The sequence below is a fragment of the Phascolarctos cinereus genome, unplaced genomic scaffold, assembly GCF_003287225.1.
Source record: "Phascolarctos cinereus isolate Bilbo 61053 unplaced genomic scaffold, phaCin_HiC Scaffold_7;HRSCAF=346, whole genome shotgun sequence".
Classification (NCBI taxonomy): Eukaryota; Metazoa; Chordata; class Mammalia; order Diprotodontia; family Phascolarctidae; genus Phascolarctos; species Phascolarctos cinereus.
The window spans coordinates 180,520,158-180,537,226 of record NW_027556180.1 but is presented as its reverse complement, the minus strand read 5'-3'; the positions used below and the strand labels follow the sequence as shown (position 1 = coordinate 180,537,226).

Sequence of the window (17,069 nt, the reverse complement as noted above, 5' to 3'; positions counted from 1 at the left end):
TGTACTCCCTGTTCTGTATTTCTGGGATTTTTCTCTTTGGTTAATTTCTCTTCTCAAGACAATGTGACCAGTACCAACTTTATGAACATCTAGAGATGGTAGGCCATTTGGTCTGTATAGTGTGATATAAAAGAGACTATACTTACCTTCATATAGATGTCGTAGTTTCTGGATTTCTGTTGTTAGAGATTTGCTTTTCACAATACTTTTTCTCTTTATGGTGACCCTTAAAAATATATATTCATTGTGGGAAGAGGTTACTGCATTAAAACTACTAATGCCTTAGTGTGAATTACTTTATTAAGGTTTTTCTGCCCTAGAAGGAGAGGCACTTTAGAAACAATAGGTCTCTAGATTTGGGGTGCACTAAAAAGGGAGGAAAAAGACACAGAAAGTAGAAGTGAAGGTGAAATATATGGTTTTGCCTAGATAGATAGATGGATAGATAGATAAATTGATGGATATGATAGATGGATGGATAGATAGATGGATGGATGAATTTGTTGGCTGTTGTCCTTTGTTATTGAAGAGGACCAAAATGATATCATTATATTGGGGTCAAGGTAAACTGTGTCCGACTGTGGCTGATCACACCAATACAAGCCCAGAATGTTCTACCACAGGTCATGTGGGCACACCATATGATATGCCAGGCACTGTGATAAATACTAAGAATATAAATAAAAGCAAACAAAGTATTCCTTTCCTTTAGGGAGTTTACATTCTAGGCAGAAGACAAGACATAAAGAGGTACTAGAAAGGGGCTGGAAGGTATACATTGGAGAAGTCAGGGAAGTGAAATGAAATCTTGGATTCTACTTGGATTTTCTCCCCCATTTTCATCCCCATTAGAGCCCAAGTTGGTTCCAGAAGCAGAGAAGGTAGAGATGAAGGCCACAGTAGAAGAGCCATGATCTGGATATAGCCAGGCAATGTGCTTGCTACTATAGGTTTCTTTTCTTTGTTGCCTTCCCATTTGCCTCTGTGTCTTAGAGGGATGGTGTCTCAGCCGATCTCAGCAGTTAAATAGGCCTTCAGCTTAGACAATGGGAAACCCTGGAGTTGCATTTTTGAGCCTTGCTCCATATTACACTCCAGCAAAGGTGGTTTTCTTATTTTATCCTTGACAGCAGCCCTGGGGAGAATTGAGGTCTGCTATTATCCTCTTCATCTCAATTACATAATGATAGCTGTGGGTAAATGGCATCACTTAGTTCAATATCCTGAAAGCCCATTGAGGCCTGGTTGTTAATGGATTTATTTTCCTTCTCTGTTGGTCAGTGAAGTCATTAGACAGAAGGCCATAAGCACTGAGCAGCTGGAGCAATTGATGATCTTTATATACTACCTATTATAACTTCATACAGAGCTTTTTGTTTTTTTTTAAGAGAATAAATGCTGGTCTCAAAAGTCTTATTTAAAAATGCTAATTTCCTTTTCAGTTCTTCAGACTGTTTCAACCACACATAATATCATCAGTTATTATAGTTCACAATATATTAAGGGCAGAGCTTCAGAACATAAGAAAAATAAAATCACATATCTGAGATTTCTGAGATCATAATATAAGCTCTTCCAAATCCTTGATTCTTACATTGTAATAGATCATATTTGAGTTTCTGTGTTTTATGTGACAGATTCTGAATAATAATAAAGGACATTCATATACTATTTTAAGGTTAATCTCTTAACAACTCTATGAGGTAGGTATAACAGGTATTATTGTCTTCATTTCATAGATGAGAAAAATAAGCCTCAGAAAAGATAAGTGACTTGTTCATGTTCAAGCAGTTAGGCAGATTTTGAACTTACTCCTGACTTCAAGTACCACATTCTGCCCACTCTTACAAGTTTTCTCTATAGCGAATAGACTTTGCTTTTTGGAGTGTGTCTCATTAAAAATATGCTGAACATTATTTCATTTTAAGATTATTAAATGAAAAAAATCAAGTATGTATAAAACTAGGATGAATATCAGAATTTTATCCAGTTCTCCCAGTCCAATATTTATACAGTTCTTAATGAGAATTGTGTGCTAAAGAACAAAACCCAAACTATGTAATGATTTAACTATAAAATTCTACCTTCTAATTTTAACTCAGCATGAATGTACTCAATAAGGAGAGGGGGAGTGGAATTCTGCTTAATATCATGCATTGAAAAAGCTTTGAATATACTATTTTGCTGATTTTGAAAACTTTTTTTTTAAAAAGACAAGTTAGGGCTCTTCATGAGAATAATGTTTAGATAACCACAAATAATTTTTTGTTATTATTTTTTCTCGCAGGCTTTCACCTCTATCACAAGTTGCCTACCATAGTGCCTGAAAGCTGCCTTCTTATCATGGTTGGACTTCTATTAGGTGGGATTATATTTGGAGTAGATGAAAAGTCTCCACCTGCGATGAAGACAGATGTATTTTTCTTATATCTCCTTCCACCCATAGTTCTTGATGCAGGATATTTTATGCCAACCCGTCCTTCTTTGAGAACATCGGCACCATATTCTGGTATGCTGTGGTAGGGACCCTTTGGAATTCTATTGGCATTGGGATCTCTCTGTTTGGCATCTGCCAGATTGAAGCATTTGGCTTGACTGACATCACTTTGCTACAAAGCCTGCTTTTTGGCAGCTTGATTTCAGCTGTGGATCCCGTGGCGGTGCTTGCAGTCTTTGAGAACATTCATGTCAATGAACAACTTTACATCCTGGTATTTGGAGAGTCACTGTTGAATGATGCTGTGACAGTGGTAAGTTATTTTTTTCTAAATTGCATTCTCGCTATCAAGTGATCACAAGCCCTGCTTCCCTCTTCTTTTGCATCCAGATTCCTATCTGGAAATGCTAAGAAGATGCCTCCAGCACAGTTGTGCTACATTCGAAGCCTGAACCATATAAGCTGATTTTTAATGTCAGAGGAGACTTCCAAGTGATGCTAATGTATGAATCTTTAATGATTTACCATGCTGAGTTATTTCCAAAATAATACTCTTTGATCATAATTCAAGGGATTTATCAGGTACCCAAATTATTGATCAGAGCTTGTGCTATGTACATATGATACAATGACATTATACAACTCAGAAAATGGGTAAATAATGCCTAATAATAAATAAGCCTTTTTGGAAGTGTCATTTCGAACTGCTAATGGAGAATTAATGGAGAATTTTGTTAATGAGGATTCATTTTTATTTTATTAATGATTTTAATGTAGATTTATTATTTCAACCTGGCTTTCTTCTGTGATTCAGTAGATATGTATCTTTTTTAAAATCAGCGGATGTGTTGTCTAGAATGAAAATTAATTTATGGGATAGAACTTGCTTTGGGGGCAATGGAGTTCATCCACCATCAGCACTGAAAGTTTGGAGCCCCAGCCTGAAACCCTAGGAGGGCAGTAGGGAGAGAGAGGACAAAGGAGTTTCTTGCTCACCCCCCCCCCAACTACATCCTGCTGCCACATTCAGGCACTGTTGCAAAGAAGCTTATTAGACTCCCCACCAGCTAAAGAGCTTTAAAGCTGTCATTAATTAGGCAGATCATTTGTTGCAAAAAAAAAAAAAAAAAGAAAAAAAAAAGAAAACGTTCCCTCTAGGACTCAGGGTGGGAACCTGTGGCCCCAAGGCCACATGTGGTCCTCTAGGTCCTCAAGTGTGGCCCTTTGACTGAGTCCAAATTTTGAAGGCTGCAGGTTCCCCACCCCTCCCGGGTTAAACTAAGTATCCACATCTTTTGGATTATTTATGATTATTTATTATTCATTATTTCCCATCATTAGTTCAGATACTCCAAAGTTGACTCTATACTTTCATCTATAAAGAACTGTTTCCATTTCTTTATTAATCTACTCAGTTTCTTTTTTTTGAAAGTTACATGTTGAATTTATTACATATTTAAAAAGAAAACAAGCCTGATGAAACAGAGATTCATGATTTCATGTACAATCCTTTTACTTTTCTATTTTGCATATGGAATTGCTGATTTTATCTGATGTTTGTTAAGTTCAGAATAAAAAATTCAAATAAAAAATAAAATTAATTTTTCTATGGGTTTATAAGAGTAATAATTAATCTTTACATAGCACTCAGAGGTTGGCAAAGTGTTAGTTGCTGTATATTGTCTCTTTCAAGTCTTCCACAACCCTGTGAAATTGATATTTCAGTTATTTTTATTTACATTTCCCAAGCAAGGAAACTAATGTTGTAGCATGGGGGGAAAAAACACAGTTTTTCTGGCCCAGCAACTGGTTGTGTCTCCACCTTAGTACATCCCCTTCTTCTGCTAGGGTGTCCTCTCCTTTCTTTGGAATCTGCAGGGAACCTTGCGTGCTAGAAACTTTCATTTTCCAAATGATCTTGCCAGTTAGAGTGTCCTTGCTTATGTCCTTAGTTTTGAAAAATTAATCTGTGGTATCTGAGCGAGTCCCAGTTCCCTCCCTATAAAGTGATTGGTCTTCTTCAGCATTTCTGAGCCACTCTTCTACATGCCTAGACCAAGGCGAGACTCAGGAGGTCCATCCATTAAAATATGGAGATATTTCACATTGTCTTCTATTTTTTCATACTTTTGGTTTTGTTTCACAATTTCTTGATTTCTCATAAAGTCATTAACTTCCCTTTGCTCCATTCTAATTTTTAAGGGAGTATTTTCTTCAGTGAGCTTTTAGACTTCCTTTTCCATTTGGCCAATTCTGCTTTTTAAGGCATTCTCCTCATTGGCTTTTTGGACCTCTTTTGCCATTTGGATTAGTCCATTATTTTCTTCAGTATTTTTTTGGGTCTCCTTTAGCAAGCTGTTGACTTCTTTTTCATGATTTTCTTGCATCACTTTCATTTCTCTTCCCAGTTTTTCTTCTACTTCTTTTACTTGCTTCTCAAAATTCTTTTTGAGCTCTTCCATGGCCTGAGACTTTTGGAGGCTTTGGATGTAGGAGCTTTGACTTTGTTGTCTTCTTCTGGTTGTATGTTTTGATCTTCTTTGTCACCAAAGTAAGATTCTGTGGTCTGACTTCTTTTGCTCTGTTTGCTCATGTTGCCAGCCAATTACTTGAGTTTTAAACTCTTTGTTAAGGTAGGGGTCTGGAGAATGTACTGTCCTAAGCTTTGGGGATTTTGGGCAGCTGTTTTCAGAGATACTTCTAGGGAACTAACAAGCTCCACCATTCCAGCACTCCTCCTCACCCCAGGACCGCCACGTAGAACTTTGACCCAGACCCAAGAACAGGCAAAGTAAGAGAATCCTGCCTTAGTGTCAGCAAAGAGATCCTTGCAATCCCCTTCTGATCAGCCACTTGATCCCCCCCTCAGTCTGTGGGCTGAGAGCTCTGGAAGCAGCTGCTGCCCTGGGGCTGCACTGGTACTGGGGCCGAACCAAGCTCCTCTCTCACCACAGTCTGAAAGGCCTTTCCTATTGAACTTCTAAGTTGTGGGTTGAGAAGTCTGGAAACCATCATAGCTGCCCATGATTCAGTCTCCTGAGGCCTGCTCCAGGTTTTCTGAGGCCCAGGTGTGTGGCCCATGCTGAACTGCACTGCTCTCCCAGCCCTGTGCAAGAGAAGTTTTCTGTGAATCTTCCAGGTTGTCTTGGGCTGGAAATTTGTTTCACTCTGTCTTTTTGTGGGTTCTGCTGCTCTAGAATTTGTTTAGAGCCATTTTTTTACAGGTATTTGGAAGGGTTTGGGGAAGAGCTCAAGCAAGTCACTGCTTTTACTCCACCATCCTGGCCCTGTCCCTAATCTACTCAATTTCATTCTATTGAAATGGAAGAAGGTATAATAAAAGGAGGTAAAATATTAAAGAAGAAAGAACTGAGGTGATGGAAATAACCTAACCCATATTAGCATGTTTATAACTCAGTCTAGTGGCAGCCCTCTGGAATGTGTATCACCTGGGTTCAAATCTTACCTCTGATTCTTCACAACTTTTGTGACCTTGGATAAATCATTGTGACCCTGGGGCTCAGTTTCCTCATCTGTTAAATGAGGAGATTGGACTAGATGACATCTAAGTTGCTTTAAAATCAAATATTTTCTTTAATCATGTCACTTAATCCAATTAGTAAATATTTTATTGACAAAGAAAATCTATTCTCTGTAGTTGGAAACTTTATTACAAATAAATTACTCCATAAGCCATAAATCCTAGTTCTTTAATAAACTATTTGTTAACATTGATTTGTTAATAACTTAACGGGATTGTATTTTAACTGGAAATGTTTTACACTCCATTCAGATTCCCAGAAGAATCAAGTTCCTTCATGCTGACTTGCATATGAATTTGTGCACATTTTTTCCTTGACAAAGCACTTTGTTGTTATTGTTATTCAGTTGTGTCCAATTCTTGGTTACCCTGTTTGAGGTTTTCTTTGCAAAGAGACTAAAGTGGTTTGCCATTTCCTTCTCTAGCTCATTTTACAGATAAGGAAACTGAGGCAAACAGGGTTAAAGGTCTTGCCTAGGGTCACACAGCTTGTAATTGTCTGAGGCTGGATTTGAAGTCATGTCTTCCTAACTCTAGGCCCCAGAACTTTATTCCCTGTGCCACCTAGCTGCCCTTGACAAAGCACAGAAGAATATATAAATTCACCCAAAAGTCATCATGAAGGAATAGAATGGCATATGAATCTTCATGGGTCTCATATTGTAAGGCTAGGATTCCTAGAAGAGTACTACTGAATACTGAAAAAGGAGATAAATTAAAGAGAAGTAATAGCTGTCTACTCTGTACCTGATGTTACTGTGTAGGGAAGTTTATAGGTGTTGGGAAGTCAGGTTAAACCATTAATGTCAAATTTAGAATTAGATGTCATGCCTCCATACTACTCTGCCCCTCCCTTTTAAATTAATTCTGTGGTTCAGTAATTTATTCCCGGGCTTCTTAAACTTTTTCTACCCATGACTCCTTCAGTGCTTCTTAAACTGTGGGGTCATGACTCCATATGGGGGACCTACAGTTTAAAAATATTCATTTTTAAAGAATTGGGATTTAGAGGAACTGAATCAGTTGGAGAAAATCATAGTTAACAGGAAGACAGAAATGCTTATGCCTCCCCACTGTGGACCCACACCATGTTAGTCCTACAGATACATAAAAGAACCTTTGGTAAAATTATATTTCATGTGTGGAGAGGTTGGGGAGGCTCATTACAGACCTATACTTTGGTAATAAGATCCAGAGGCACATGCAGGGCAGTGAGGTGTGTTTCGGCATAGAACCATCAGGGAAAAAAATGATTGTGGAAAAAGAGAGAGTGCTGACACAGGCTGGGGCAGTGGGCCAAGCCAAGGAACTGCCATTCCAAGTCTGAAAGGAGGAACAAGGACAGAAAAAGAAGGAAGAACTATCCAGCCCAAACAAAAAGGAGGGTAGTTATTCTTTAGATGTGGATGCACTTGTCACATGGCCAGTGGGTATAGGTCAGAAGTATGGTGCAGTAGCTGCAAATGAAAGAGACATGCATTCTGTGAGGGAAAGGATACACCAAGAAATCCTTTGGTTCTGGCTATACAATGCCAAAATATCAGTCAATTCAGTTGAAAATTCACTTCAGCAAATGAATATTGTGTCTGCCTAACACCAAATAATTGGCTTGACTGACTTATTTTTCACTGAATTGTCTAAATTTTTTTTGACTGACTTGTCCAGATATTTGGAATCATGGAAATACAGCCTGAGAGATCTCTTGTTGACTAGATAGGGGCTATCAAGCAGTATTAATGGATATATTTTATGAAATATTTTTGGATTAATTATTCCATTCTTGTTATGGGGCATATTTAAGGCTTTCTGTAAATGAGCCTTATTAAAGAAATTGCAAGTCATTTGGATATAACAGAGTTAGAGTTGAAATTTTTTTTTAAGAGAAGAATTATTTGCTTATACATAAATCTCTTGATGATAATGAGAAAATGAGAAAATGTAGAGATCAGTAGTTTATCCACTATTGACTCAAAAGGAATATGTTGAGGCACATGCTATTCTAGGTATGTAAAATTCAATAGCCAGTCAGTCAGTAAACATTTAAGTACCAATTCTGTGCAAGACGCTGTGCAGAGTAGTGGGGATAAAAAGAAAGGCAAAGAGAGTTCCTAGTCTCAAGGAGCTCACAGTTTATGTGCAAGACACAGTGTGTAAGTAACTATGTAAAAGGAATTAATTAATTGAGGGAAGACACTAGAATTAACAGAAATTTGGAAAGGCTTCCTATTGAAGGTGGGATCTTTGCTGGGACTTGAAGGAAGTTAGGGTACTCAGGAGGCAGAGGTGATGATGGAAAGAACTCTATACATGGGGTTAGCATGTGAAAAGGTCAGGAATTGGGAAATGGGAGATGGAATGTCTGATTTGAAGAACAGTAAGGAAACTATTGTCAATGGATCAAGGAGAATGTGATGGGATATGAGATGTGAGAAGACTAGAAAGATGGGGGGGACAGGTATGACAAACATAGGATTTTATATTTTATCCTGGAGGTGATATGAAGCCACTGGACTTTCCTGAGTAGGCAGATGACATGATTAGACCTGTGCTTTGGGAAAATCATTTTGGTGCCTGAATGAAGGATGGACTAAAATGGGAAGAGACTTCAGTCAGGCAGACCAATCAGCCCTTTATTATATAGTCCAGATATGAAATGATGAAGTCCTGAACCAGGGTGGTTGATAGAAATATCAGAACAGAGAAGGAAGCCTGAATGAGAGATGCTATGAAGGTAAAAATTGACAGGCCTTGGCAACAGATTGGATATGGGAGGTGAGAGAGAATAAATAGTTGAGCATGATATCTAGGTTGCAATCTAGGGGACAGAGGAAATGGTGATGTCCCCAACAGTAATAGAGAAGTTGGATGGGGATAGGGTTTGGAGGGGAAGATATTGTGACATGTTGAGTTTGAGATGTTTACAGGACATCCAGTTCAAAGTGTCCAATAGGCAGTTGGAGATGTGAGATTGAAGGTCACCAGAGAGGTTGGGGCTGAATAAGTAGACTTGAGAATCATTATCAAAGAAATGATAGCTGAATCTATGGGAAATGATGAGATTACTAAATGAAATAGTAGAGAGGGAGAAGAAAAGAATAGAGGAGACACGACCTAGATGATGATCCAGCAAAGGAGACTGAGAAAAAGTGTTCAGATAGGTAGGAGGAGATGAGATGAGATGTGAGAGACAGAAAGAGAGAGAGAGAGAGAGAGAGAGAGAGAGAGAGAGAGAGAGAGAGAGAGAGAGAGAGAGAAACAGTGTCACAAAAACCTAGAGAGAAGCAAAGTATGGTTATATTATTATATAGGGTGTTGTATGTTATCTACACTTAACTATCTCATATTTAGATTTCCAAAGAATTCAGAGAATTTATATTTTTCATGAACATTCACATTCTCTATTATGTTTTTCTATTCCCCATTTTTCCATTTCTTTTGGCTCCCCTATCCACTAGGCCATTTTTCCAAGCATGCTTACTTTCTCTACCAATAAATAAAATTCAGGTTTTTAATTTATACCATGTAATGGCATTTGATATATTATTTGACTTCCAGATGTAAAAAGAAATAACTTATTAACTGCCATTTAGTAAATGGGGGCAAATTCAACTTCCTTAGGTGAGATTTTACTCCCAGAGGGTAGTTTACGGGTATAATTTTGCTTCACTTGACTGGGTGATGACATCATCATTCTTGAAAAAGTTAATCCAGGCCATTTGTTCACTAGGAAAGTACAATAGGAAGCAGGGGAAAGGTCAGAGAAAAGGAATTTCCTGTGTTGAGTTACTAACTCTAGAATGAATAAATAAATCAGGTGAAAAATTCTTATACTCACTCATGTCTTCATTGGTATGCAGCACATGAAAGTTGGAAGAGGCATCTTGCCAGTGCTGGAGAGATATAAAAGACCAGGCAGAAAATAGCTAAAGACTTAATTATAACTCCATTGACTTACAGCTTTATTGGATTTTAGAGGAATGGTTTGGGAAAAAAATGTTTCCTATTTAACTAAAAGAGAAAAGCCCTTTGATAACATCTGACATTAGGTAAAACATAGGTATAGTCTTATCTATATACCTTTTTGTCTGTCTTTTGGTATTATCTCTTAATTGAATCTTATTTTTCCTGTCCTTATGAAAGAGAAGGATCTTTGTCCAAGACAATTCCAAAGGACTTGTGATGAAAAATGCTATCCACCTTCAGAGAAAGAACTGATGAAGTCTGAATGCAGATCTAAGCATACTATTTTTTTTAAACTTTTTTGTGTTTTTTGTGAGAGGCGAGTCTATGTTTTCTTTCTCCACATGACTAATATGGAACTATGTTTTCTGTGCACATGTATAACCTATATCAAATTGCTTGGTGCCTCAGGGAGGGGAGAGAGGAAGGAGAGAAAGAAGGAGACAATTTAGAATTCAAAATGAAAAAGAAAAGAATGTTTAAAATTGTTTTTAAATGTAATTGGAAAAACAATAAAATATTATTAAAGACAGCAAAAAAAAAAAGAAAGAAAGAAAGCAAAGGGTCTTTGGAGTAAGGAACTGGGACTAAGGGAACACAACTACAGCCCAATAGATTATTCCCTAGAGGGACATAAAGGCCAAGTTGATGCCTAGAATGACTAGACCGTTCAAGAACCAGGGTCTGAGCCCTTGACTCCAGGTGTTCAGAGTACATGTAAACATCTCTTTCTTCCATGGTATTTTAGGGGAAAAATATTTTTTGTGGCCTAGGAAATTGTTTGATGAAAATTCTCTCTACCTTTTTTTTTTTAACTTTTCAATCACAGGAAAAAGTTTTCTGTTTTTTTCTTAGTAGGAAAATATTTCTTAGTTCCTCAGTTATCAGCGTACAGGCATTTATTGATCACTTACTATGTGCCAGGCACTATGCTAAGTGCTAAAGATACAAAGAAGGGTAAAAACCAAAACAAAAAACCAATCTCTGCTTTCAAGGAGTTTGCAGTTTCTGAGAAATACTATGGTTTTACGGTATTCTAGACTCAAAACACTTATATGAAATCAATCATTTACATGAACCCCTCTGGCACATGTTTCTGTCTCATGACAAAGCTGGTTTTTTGTGTGGTCACTTTAATGTTTTATCCTCTTTTTCAGTCAGACCTCACATTCTCTTGCTCTTCTAACTTGGATTCATTGAGGAAAGGTTGCCAGTTGAGAGGAGTCTGATAAAGTATCCTTAGACTCCAGTCATTCCCAGTGGCCCTATAATGAAATGTAATCTTATGAAATTGGGAAGTAATTAGTAACACTTCCAAATTATTTTTCTTCCTTAAATCTTCAGTGTGAACCTTAAATTGTTCTACTAAAAATGAAATAAAATGATCTAAACTTGTATTAGTTCCTGTTAAGAAAATTAGCCATATTTTGTTATTAGATAACTCCGAACTCCTAAATTCACCCAGAACTTAGAATATAGATACATCTCATAGCTTTTAATCTTGCTAAAATATCATTATCAAATTTAGGTTACTCATGCATGACCTGAGAGAAATCTGTCACCCAGCTTTCCCTTTGATATACAGTAATGCAATATATAAGTAATTGCAACCACAAGACACCATTTTAAGCATAGAATTTGAGATAAGGTCAAAGAGTCTTTGGTAACCAACTCTGGGATTTTGGCCAGTTGAAACTGAAATAATTTTATCTTGTGCTGATCATTAGGGAGAGTTTCAAGGTAAATCAGATGAGATGTTATGGAAAACTTCCTTGTTGATGAGGAAACATTTCATGGTCACAAGAGTAATTTGTCTAGCTAAGATGTTCATTTCCAACTTTGCAGTGGTATCCACACCAACAGTGAGAATGATCAAAATGTATCCTGTGATCCATTGGCCCAAAATAAAACCTCTATGACTCAGTGTTACCATTTTGAAAATGAAAAGGGACCATATTGAAAATTAAGCACACCTTTAAATAATTAGATGATATAAAGTGCTAGAAAAAACTGGAAAAGGGATACAGACTTACTTTGATCAATTCCATGCTGCTAGTCGCTTCTTAAAACTTTATACCACTATCCCATTCCCATTGTATTTGGACTCTGTGGGGTTAAAGGAGAAATATAGCATGATTTTACCCTTGGGGAGTTTGAACTTTAATTGAAGACTTAAAGGTATGAAATAACAAGGAACAATACAAGAGAGAGTTTCTCATTGGAAGGCCAAGGTAAGGTTCTCTCCTGAACTTAGAGAAATAATGGAGAAATTAGAAAGGACCATTGGTAATAACTGATGCAATTTCTGTCTTCCACAGGTGCTGTACAATTTGTTTAAGTCTTTTTGCCAGATGAAAACAATTGAGACCATTGATGTGTTTGCTGGAATCGCTAACTTCTTTGTGGTTGGAATCGGGGGGATAGTGATTGGAATCTTGCTGGGCTTTATAGCAGCATTTACCACCCGTTTCACGCACAATATCCGAGTGATTGAGCCACTCTTTGTCTTCCTATACAGCTACTTATCATACATCACAGCAGAAATGTTTCACCTCTCAGGCATCATGGCGTAAGTACTGGGGGGAAAAAGACCCTGATAATTGGGGGAATGAAACAATACAGACTAAATTTCATACAATTGATATATTTTAAGTGAAATTTAAAAAAAGGTCACGCAATTGAAATAAATTTGTTTTTAGGACAACTTTTGTTTTGGAGGTGGGGGGGAGACAAGGCAATTGAGGTTAAGTGACTTGCCCAGGGTCACACAGCTAGTAAGTGTCAAGTGTCTGGTGTGAGAATGGTTTTGACCTTAGGTCCTCCTGACTCCAGCACCTTTGGGTGCTCTATCCATTGTGCCACCTACCTGCACCTTTAGAACAACTTTTAAGAGCATTTAACAATTTCAGTAGCTTCTCTGATCTTCCCTTTTTGTGACAAATAAGTAAAAAAACTTACATGCTTAGCTAAACTAAAATATAAAATTCCAAAGTTCCATAGTGAAAAACAGCATAAAGGTAATTTCCTTGGGTATACATGAAGTGGGACTATAGGACAATATTATAATTTTTAGATAAATAAACCAGAACATCTATACTAAAATAAGTCATCTCTTCAAGGAGTAGCCATGAAAAGCACTACTTTTATTCTAATGATGCTCCCATTATTTAAATAACTTTGGAACTTCTAGAATTTCCATTAAAGGCTGTGGCACAATTTCTAAATATTTTTAATAGGTCAAATCTTCATTTGTAGATGGGGGATAGATGGGGATGGGGTGGGTGTTGGAAGGAACAGAAAAACAATAGTCATTTGGATCCAAGTCTGTTAAATGAGGTGGGTGATCATGCTGAGGGATTTTTTTGTTTGTTTGTTAAATAAGTAACTTTTTGTGTGAGTATAAAATAACAAGACTGATTTTCTTTTCTCGCTCATAAATTGCTCCTGAAAACATTTTTTTTTCTTTAAAAGGAATTGCTAAAATGTTGTGGAACACATCAATACCTTTAGAATAAGTGTCAAGACTCCAAGGTGACTACTTTGGAGCACTATACTCTCATAGATATATAGGTTCTGGTGGTTATAATGCCGGTTCAATACTTTATAATCACAAATTGTGTATCTCAAATGATGACTAATCTCTCATGAAAAGCAAGAAAGACTTGGCCAGTGTAGATATAACTTTGATTGTTTGGTTAAGTTTCCTGCCAACATTTGTTATAAGGACTCCTTTTCTGTCATATTTTGCCTAAAGAAATTTTTTTTACTGCTATTCTTTCCTCTTGCCACTTCTGTACTATCAGTATTGGAATGTGACTTAATTGTTACATTTTGATACTGTGGTTAAAAAGCTCAAATGCACCACACAAATGAGAGTGAGACCCATTATAATGAGCTCAAAGTTTTGTGTGGTTTTTTGTTTCAGAGATGAATCTAAAAAAAGCAACATATTAATCCAGTTTGACCCAGTAATGAAATGTTCCATCTCTTCCTCCTCGCTGCTATTCATGTAATTTGTATAGCTTCCAGCTTCTTCCTTGTTCTTTGACCTATGTCATTGAAAGCATGTGATCAGGTGGCTACAGTGTCTCTAAAGAGAGGACAGCCCAGCTTTTGAATTTTCTAAGGATTTTTTGTGAGAACATTGAATTGCCGAAGGTGTATTCACTGTACTCCAGCCTGGGCAGTACTGGTGTGAAGATTTAGAGCAGCCAAACAGAAACTTCAATGCCCTTGTCAGCATGACTTGTCTTCCAGTTTTCCCAGCCAGTGGAAGGAACTGGGGCCAGAGATTATCCAGCTGAAATGTAGGGGAGGAGATTGGTGGGTTGGATTGAGGCCTATTCACTGCCCAGAAATTCTGTGACATCTGGGGACACCGAGTGAGGAAGATATTTACTACCTTGTATCACATGCTCCCTGGGAGTAGATCTTCCTGGTTTATGAGGTCTAGAGGAATTTAGAAATTAGGCTGAGATAACGACAAGTTTTTCTTCTTCTGTTTTCTTAAATTGTTGTCATATACTCTTTTTTTAAAAAAAATATTTTAGACTCAATCACCAGAACACAAATACAGAATAAAGAAAAGGAAAAGAAAACATATCATAAACTTAAATGTTGGAATTTAATTACAAAGTAAAAAAAAAAAGAAAAAAGCATATTATGTGCATATGTTGTCATATATTCTTAAGGTATCTTTTGGAATTTGTAACTATGTGAAAGAATGTATTGTAAAAAAAAAAGGCTACTATTTTCAAATGAATAAAATTGCTGTCCAAGGTACTTTAAAATAAATTGGCCCCTAAATCTAAATTTTCCCTAAGTTTGAAGGATTTTTGTGTGTGCATTTATTATGAATGCCCATGATAATGCTTTAACAAACTAAATGTTTAAAAGACTTATTTGCATCTAAATGCATGCCCTTAACTGAATGGCATTTTTATGGACTGTTGTAGAGTCTAGGTATTTTTCCAGGCCTGGGTATATATGATACTGTCTTGTGATATAAGTCAGAGAGGTTTACTTTCTTTCAGCCATACCCACACATATAATTAATGTTTGAAACTAGAAATTGGGAACTTGGTTTAGTGATAAAAAGTAAAATTATAAATGCATGTATACAAACTTCACATAAGATGTAATAACATTTTCTAAGTTTAAATTTTACTTAGTTTCAAGATTTTTGTATTTGTTTTTAGAGAAGGGGACAAGATGTCATTGGCATTAAGAATTCCTAGTGAAGTGACTCTATCCACGCAGCTTGAAGCCTGCTCTGAACTTTTAGTTCTGTATAGCTGCCTGAGGGATTGGGAAGTTAATCACTTGCCCAGAGTGGACAAGGAGGAAGGGAGAAGTGTGCTGGTAAATGTTTAACAAATGTATTTCTGGGAGGGGGGAGGGGAAGTCCCCCCAGATATGACATTCTTTTAACTTTACTCTGCATTATTAACATTTCCCCATCATTTCTTAATTCTAAACATTCAAGAAAACAAATAAAACTCTGACTTTTAGTACTTGCCAATTTCTGAAGTATAAATATTCACACTGAAAATTTAACAATCAGGTCTTGCTAGTACAAAATGGCTCAAGTACATTCCTGGCTCCCACAGTGTCAGAAGCAAGACTTAGATTCAAGTCATCTTGACTTTGAGGGCAGTTCTCTATTTATCATGCAATGTCATATACATAACTATAATTGTATTATACTTTTTGATGTTTAAAAACGAATGTTAAGATTAGTGGAAGTGAAGTTAGAGATATATAGAATGTGTCTAATGTGTTTACTGATGTTTCTTCTGTAAGGTAGGCAGGGAGCAAGTGTAAGAAGAGTCTATAAAAAACCTGAACAGGAATTTTCAAATCAATGAAAATAGAAAATATATTTATTCTTCTTTCATTTCATTCTCTTTCACTCCCCTCATTCCCTCTGTCCTTTCTCTGTCTCCCTCCTTTCCTCTATTCCTATTTACTTCCTTCCTTCCTCCCTCCTTTCCTCTCTTCCTTGCACTTCTTCTATTCCTTCTTTCTCTCCCTCCCTCCCTTCCTTCCTTCTCTTCTTCCTTTCTTCTTTCCATTATTCTTTCCTTCCATCTTTTCTCCTTTTTTGCAAGCTTTTCTGGGCACATAATCTTTGGTTTGGATTCACTCAATTATGGTATACAGTATACAGCATATACTATTTTAGTTCACTCAGTAACAATGCAATTCAGAAAGAAATCATTACAGTGAAATCTTGGTTGAAAAGCAGAAAACTTGGGTTTAAGTTAAATCAGTGTCTCAGGTAGGAAACCACTGGGCATGATTCCATTGCATGGATTTTTTTTGCATGGACGCCAAAAGCAGTACACACCTTGTATTTACAAAGCTTACTGTTTTGCCTTAGCCACTTGTTTTTCCCTTATGAAACTGGTGTCTATTGATTATAAGTTGAGTTATATTTGTTCCTCCAGGTGGTGTCTTATATCTGAGGCCTGTTTTCAACAGAAAACAAGATTAGTTATTTTCAAAATGATTCTTGGTGATCTTGTTCATTCCTTTAAAAAAAACAGTTCAAATGTTGTAAAATAATTTAAACTTAATCTCTTGTCTAGGCTTAGGAAAGCTTTCATTATAGCCTTTAGGCCACATAAGGGAGATGAATGGCTGAATGAAAAAGTATTCACTAAGTTCTTACTCTGTGCCAAGCGTGGTGCTAAGTGCTGAAGACAGACAGTCCCTGCTCTGAAGGAGCTCACATTCTAATAGGGTAAGGCAACACATATAGGAGGAAAAGCTGAATGCACAGGGCAAGGCCCAGGATAAACTAACTTCCTTTTCTTTTTTGCACTATACTTCCCTTCTCCATTAAGACTATCCCAGGATAGGTTGTTGCATCATAGAAGTTTGTGTATGTGTGTATATACATGCGTGCTGAGTATCCTAAAAGTCACACACACCGAGGTGGGTGTGTATATATGATTTTTACATATGCATCTCTGTATATGTATAGGTATAGATATAGATCTGTAGATATAGACATGTCTCTGTGTATGCATGTGTGTATATATATATATATGTGTGTGTGTATATATATATGTGTGTGTGTGTGTGTGTGTGTGTGTGTGTGTGTGTGTATGTTTGTGTACATGTAGT

The 17,069-nt window shown here is 36.8% G+C and overlaps 1 protein-coding gene across 1 annotated transcript in view; it reads left to right on the top strand.

Annotated features, from left to right (window-relative positions):
• SLC9A2 (solute carrier family 9 member A2) overlaps positions 1–17,069 on the top strand; it is a 108,420-nt gene that overhangs the window by 24,788 nt on the left and 66,563 nt on the right. The window contains 3 exon segments of the mRNA XM_020987895.2: positions 2,288–2,479; positions 2,482–2,750; positions 12,257–12,507. Coding sequence (XP_020843554.2) covers positions 2,288–2,479; positions 2,482–2,750; positions 12,257–12,507 — 712 coding nt within the window.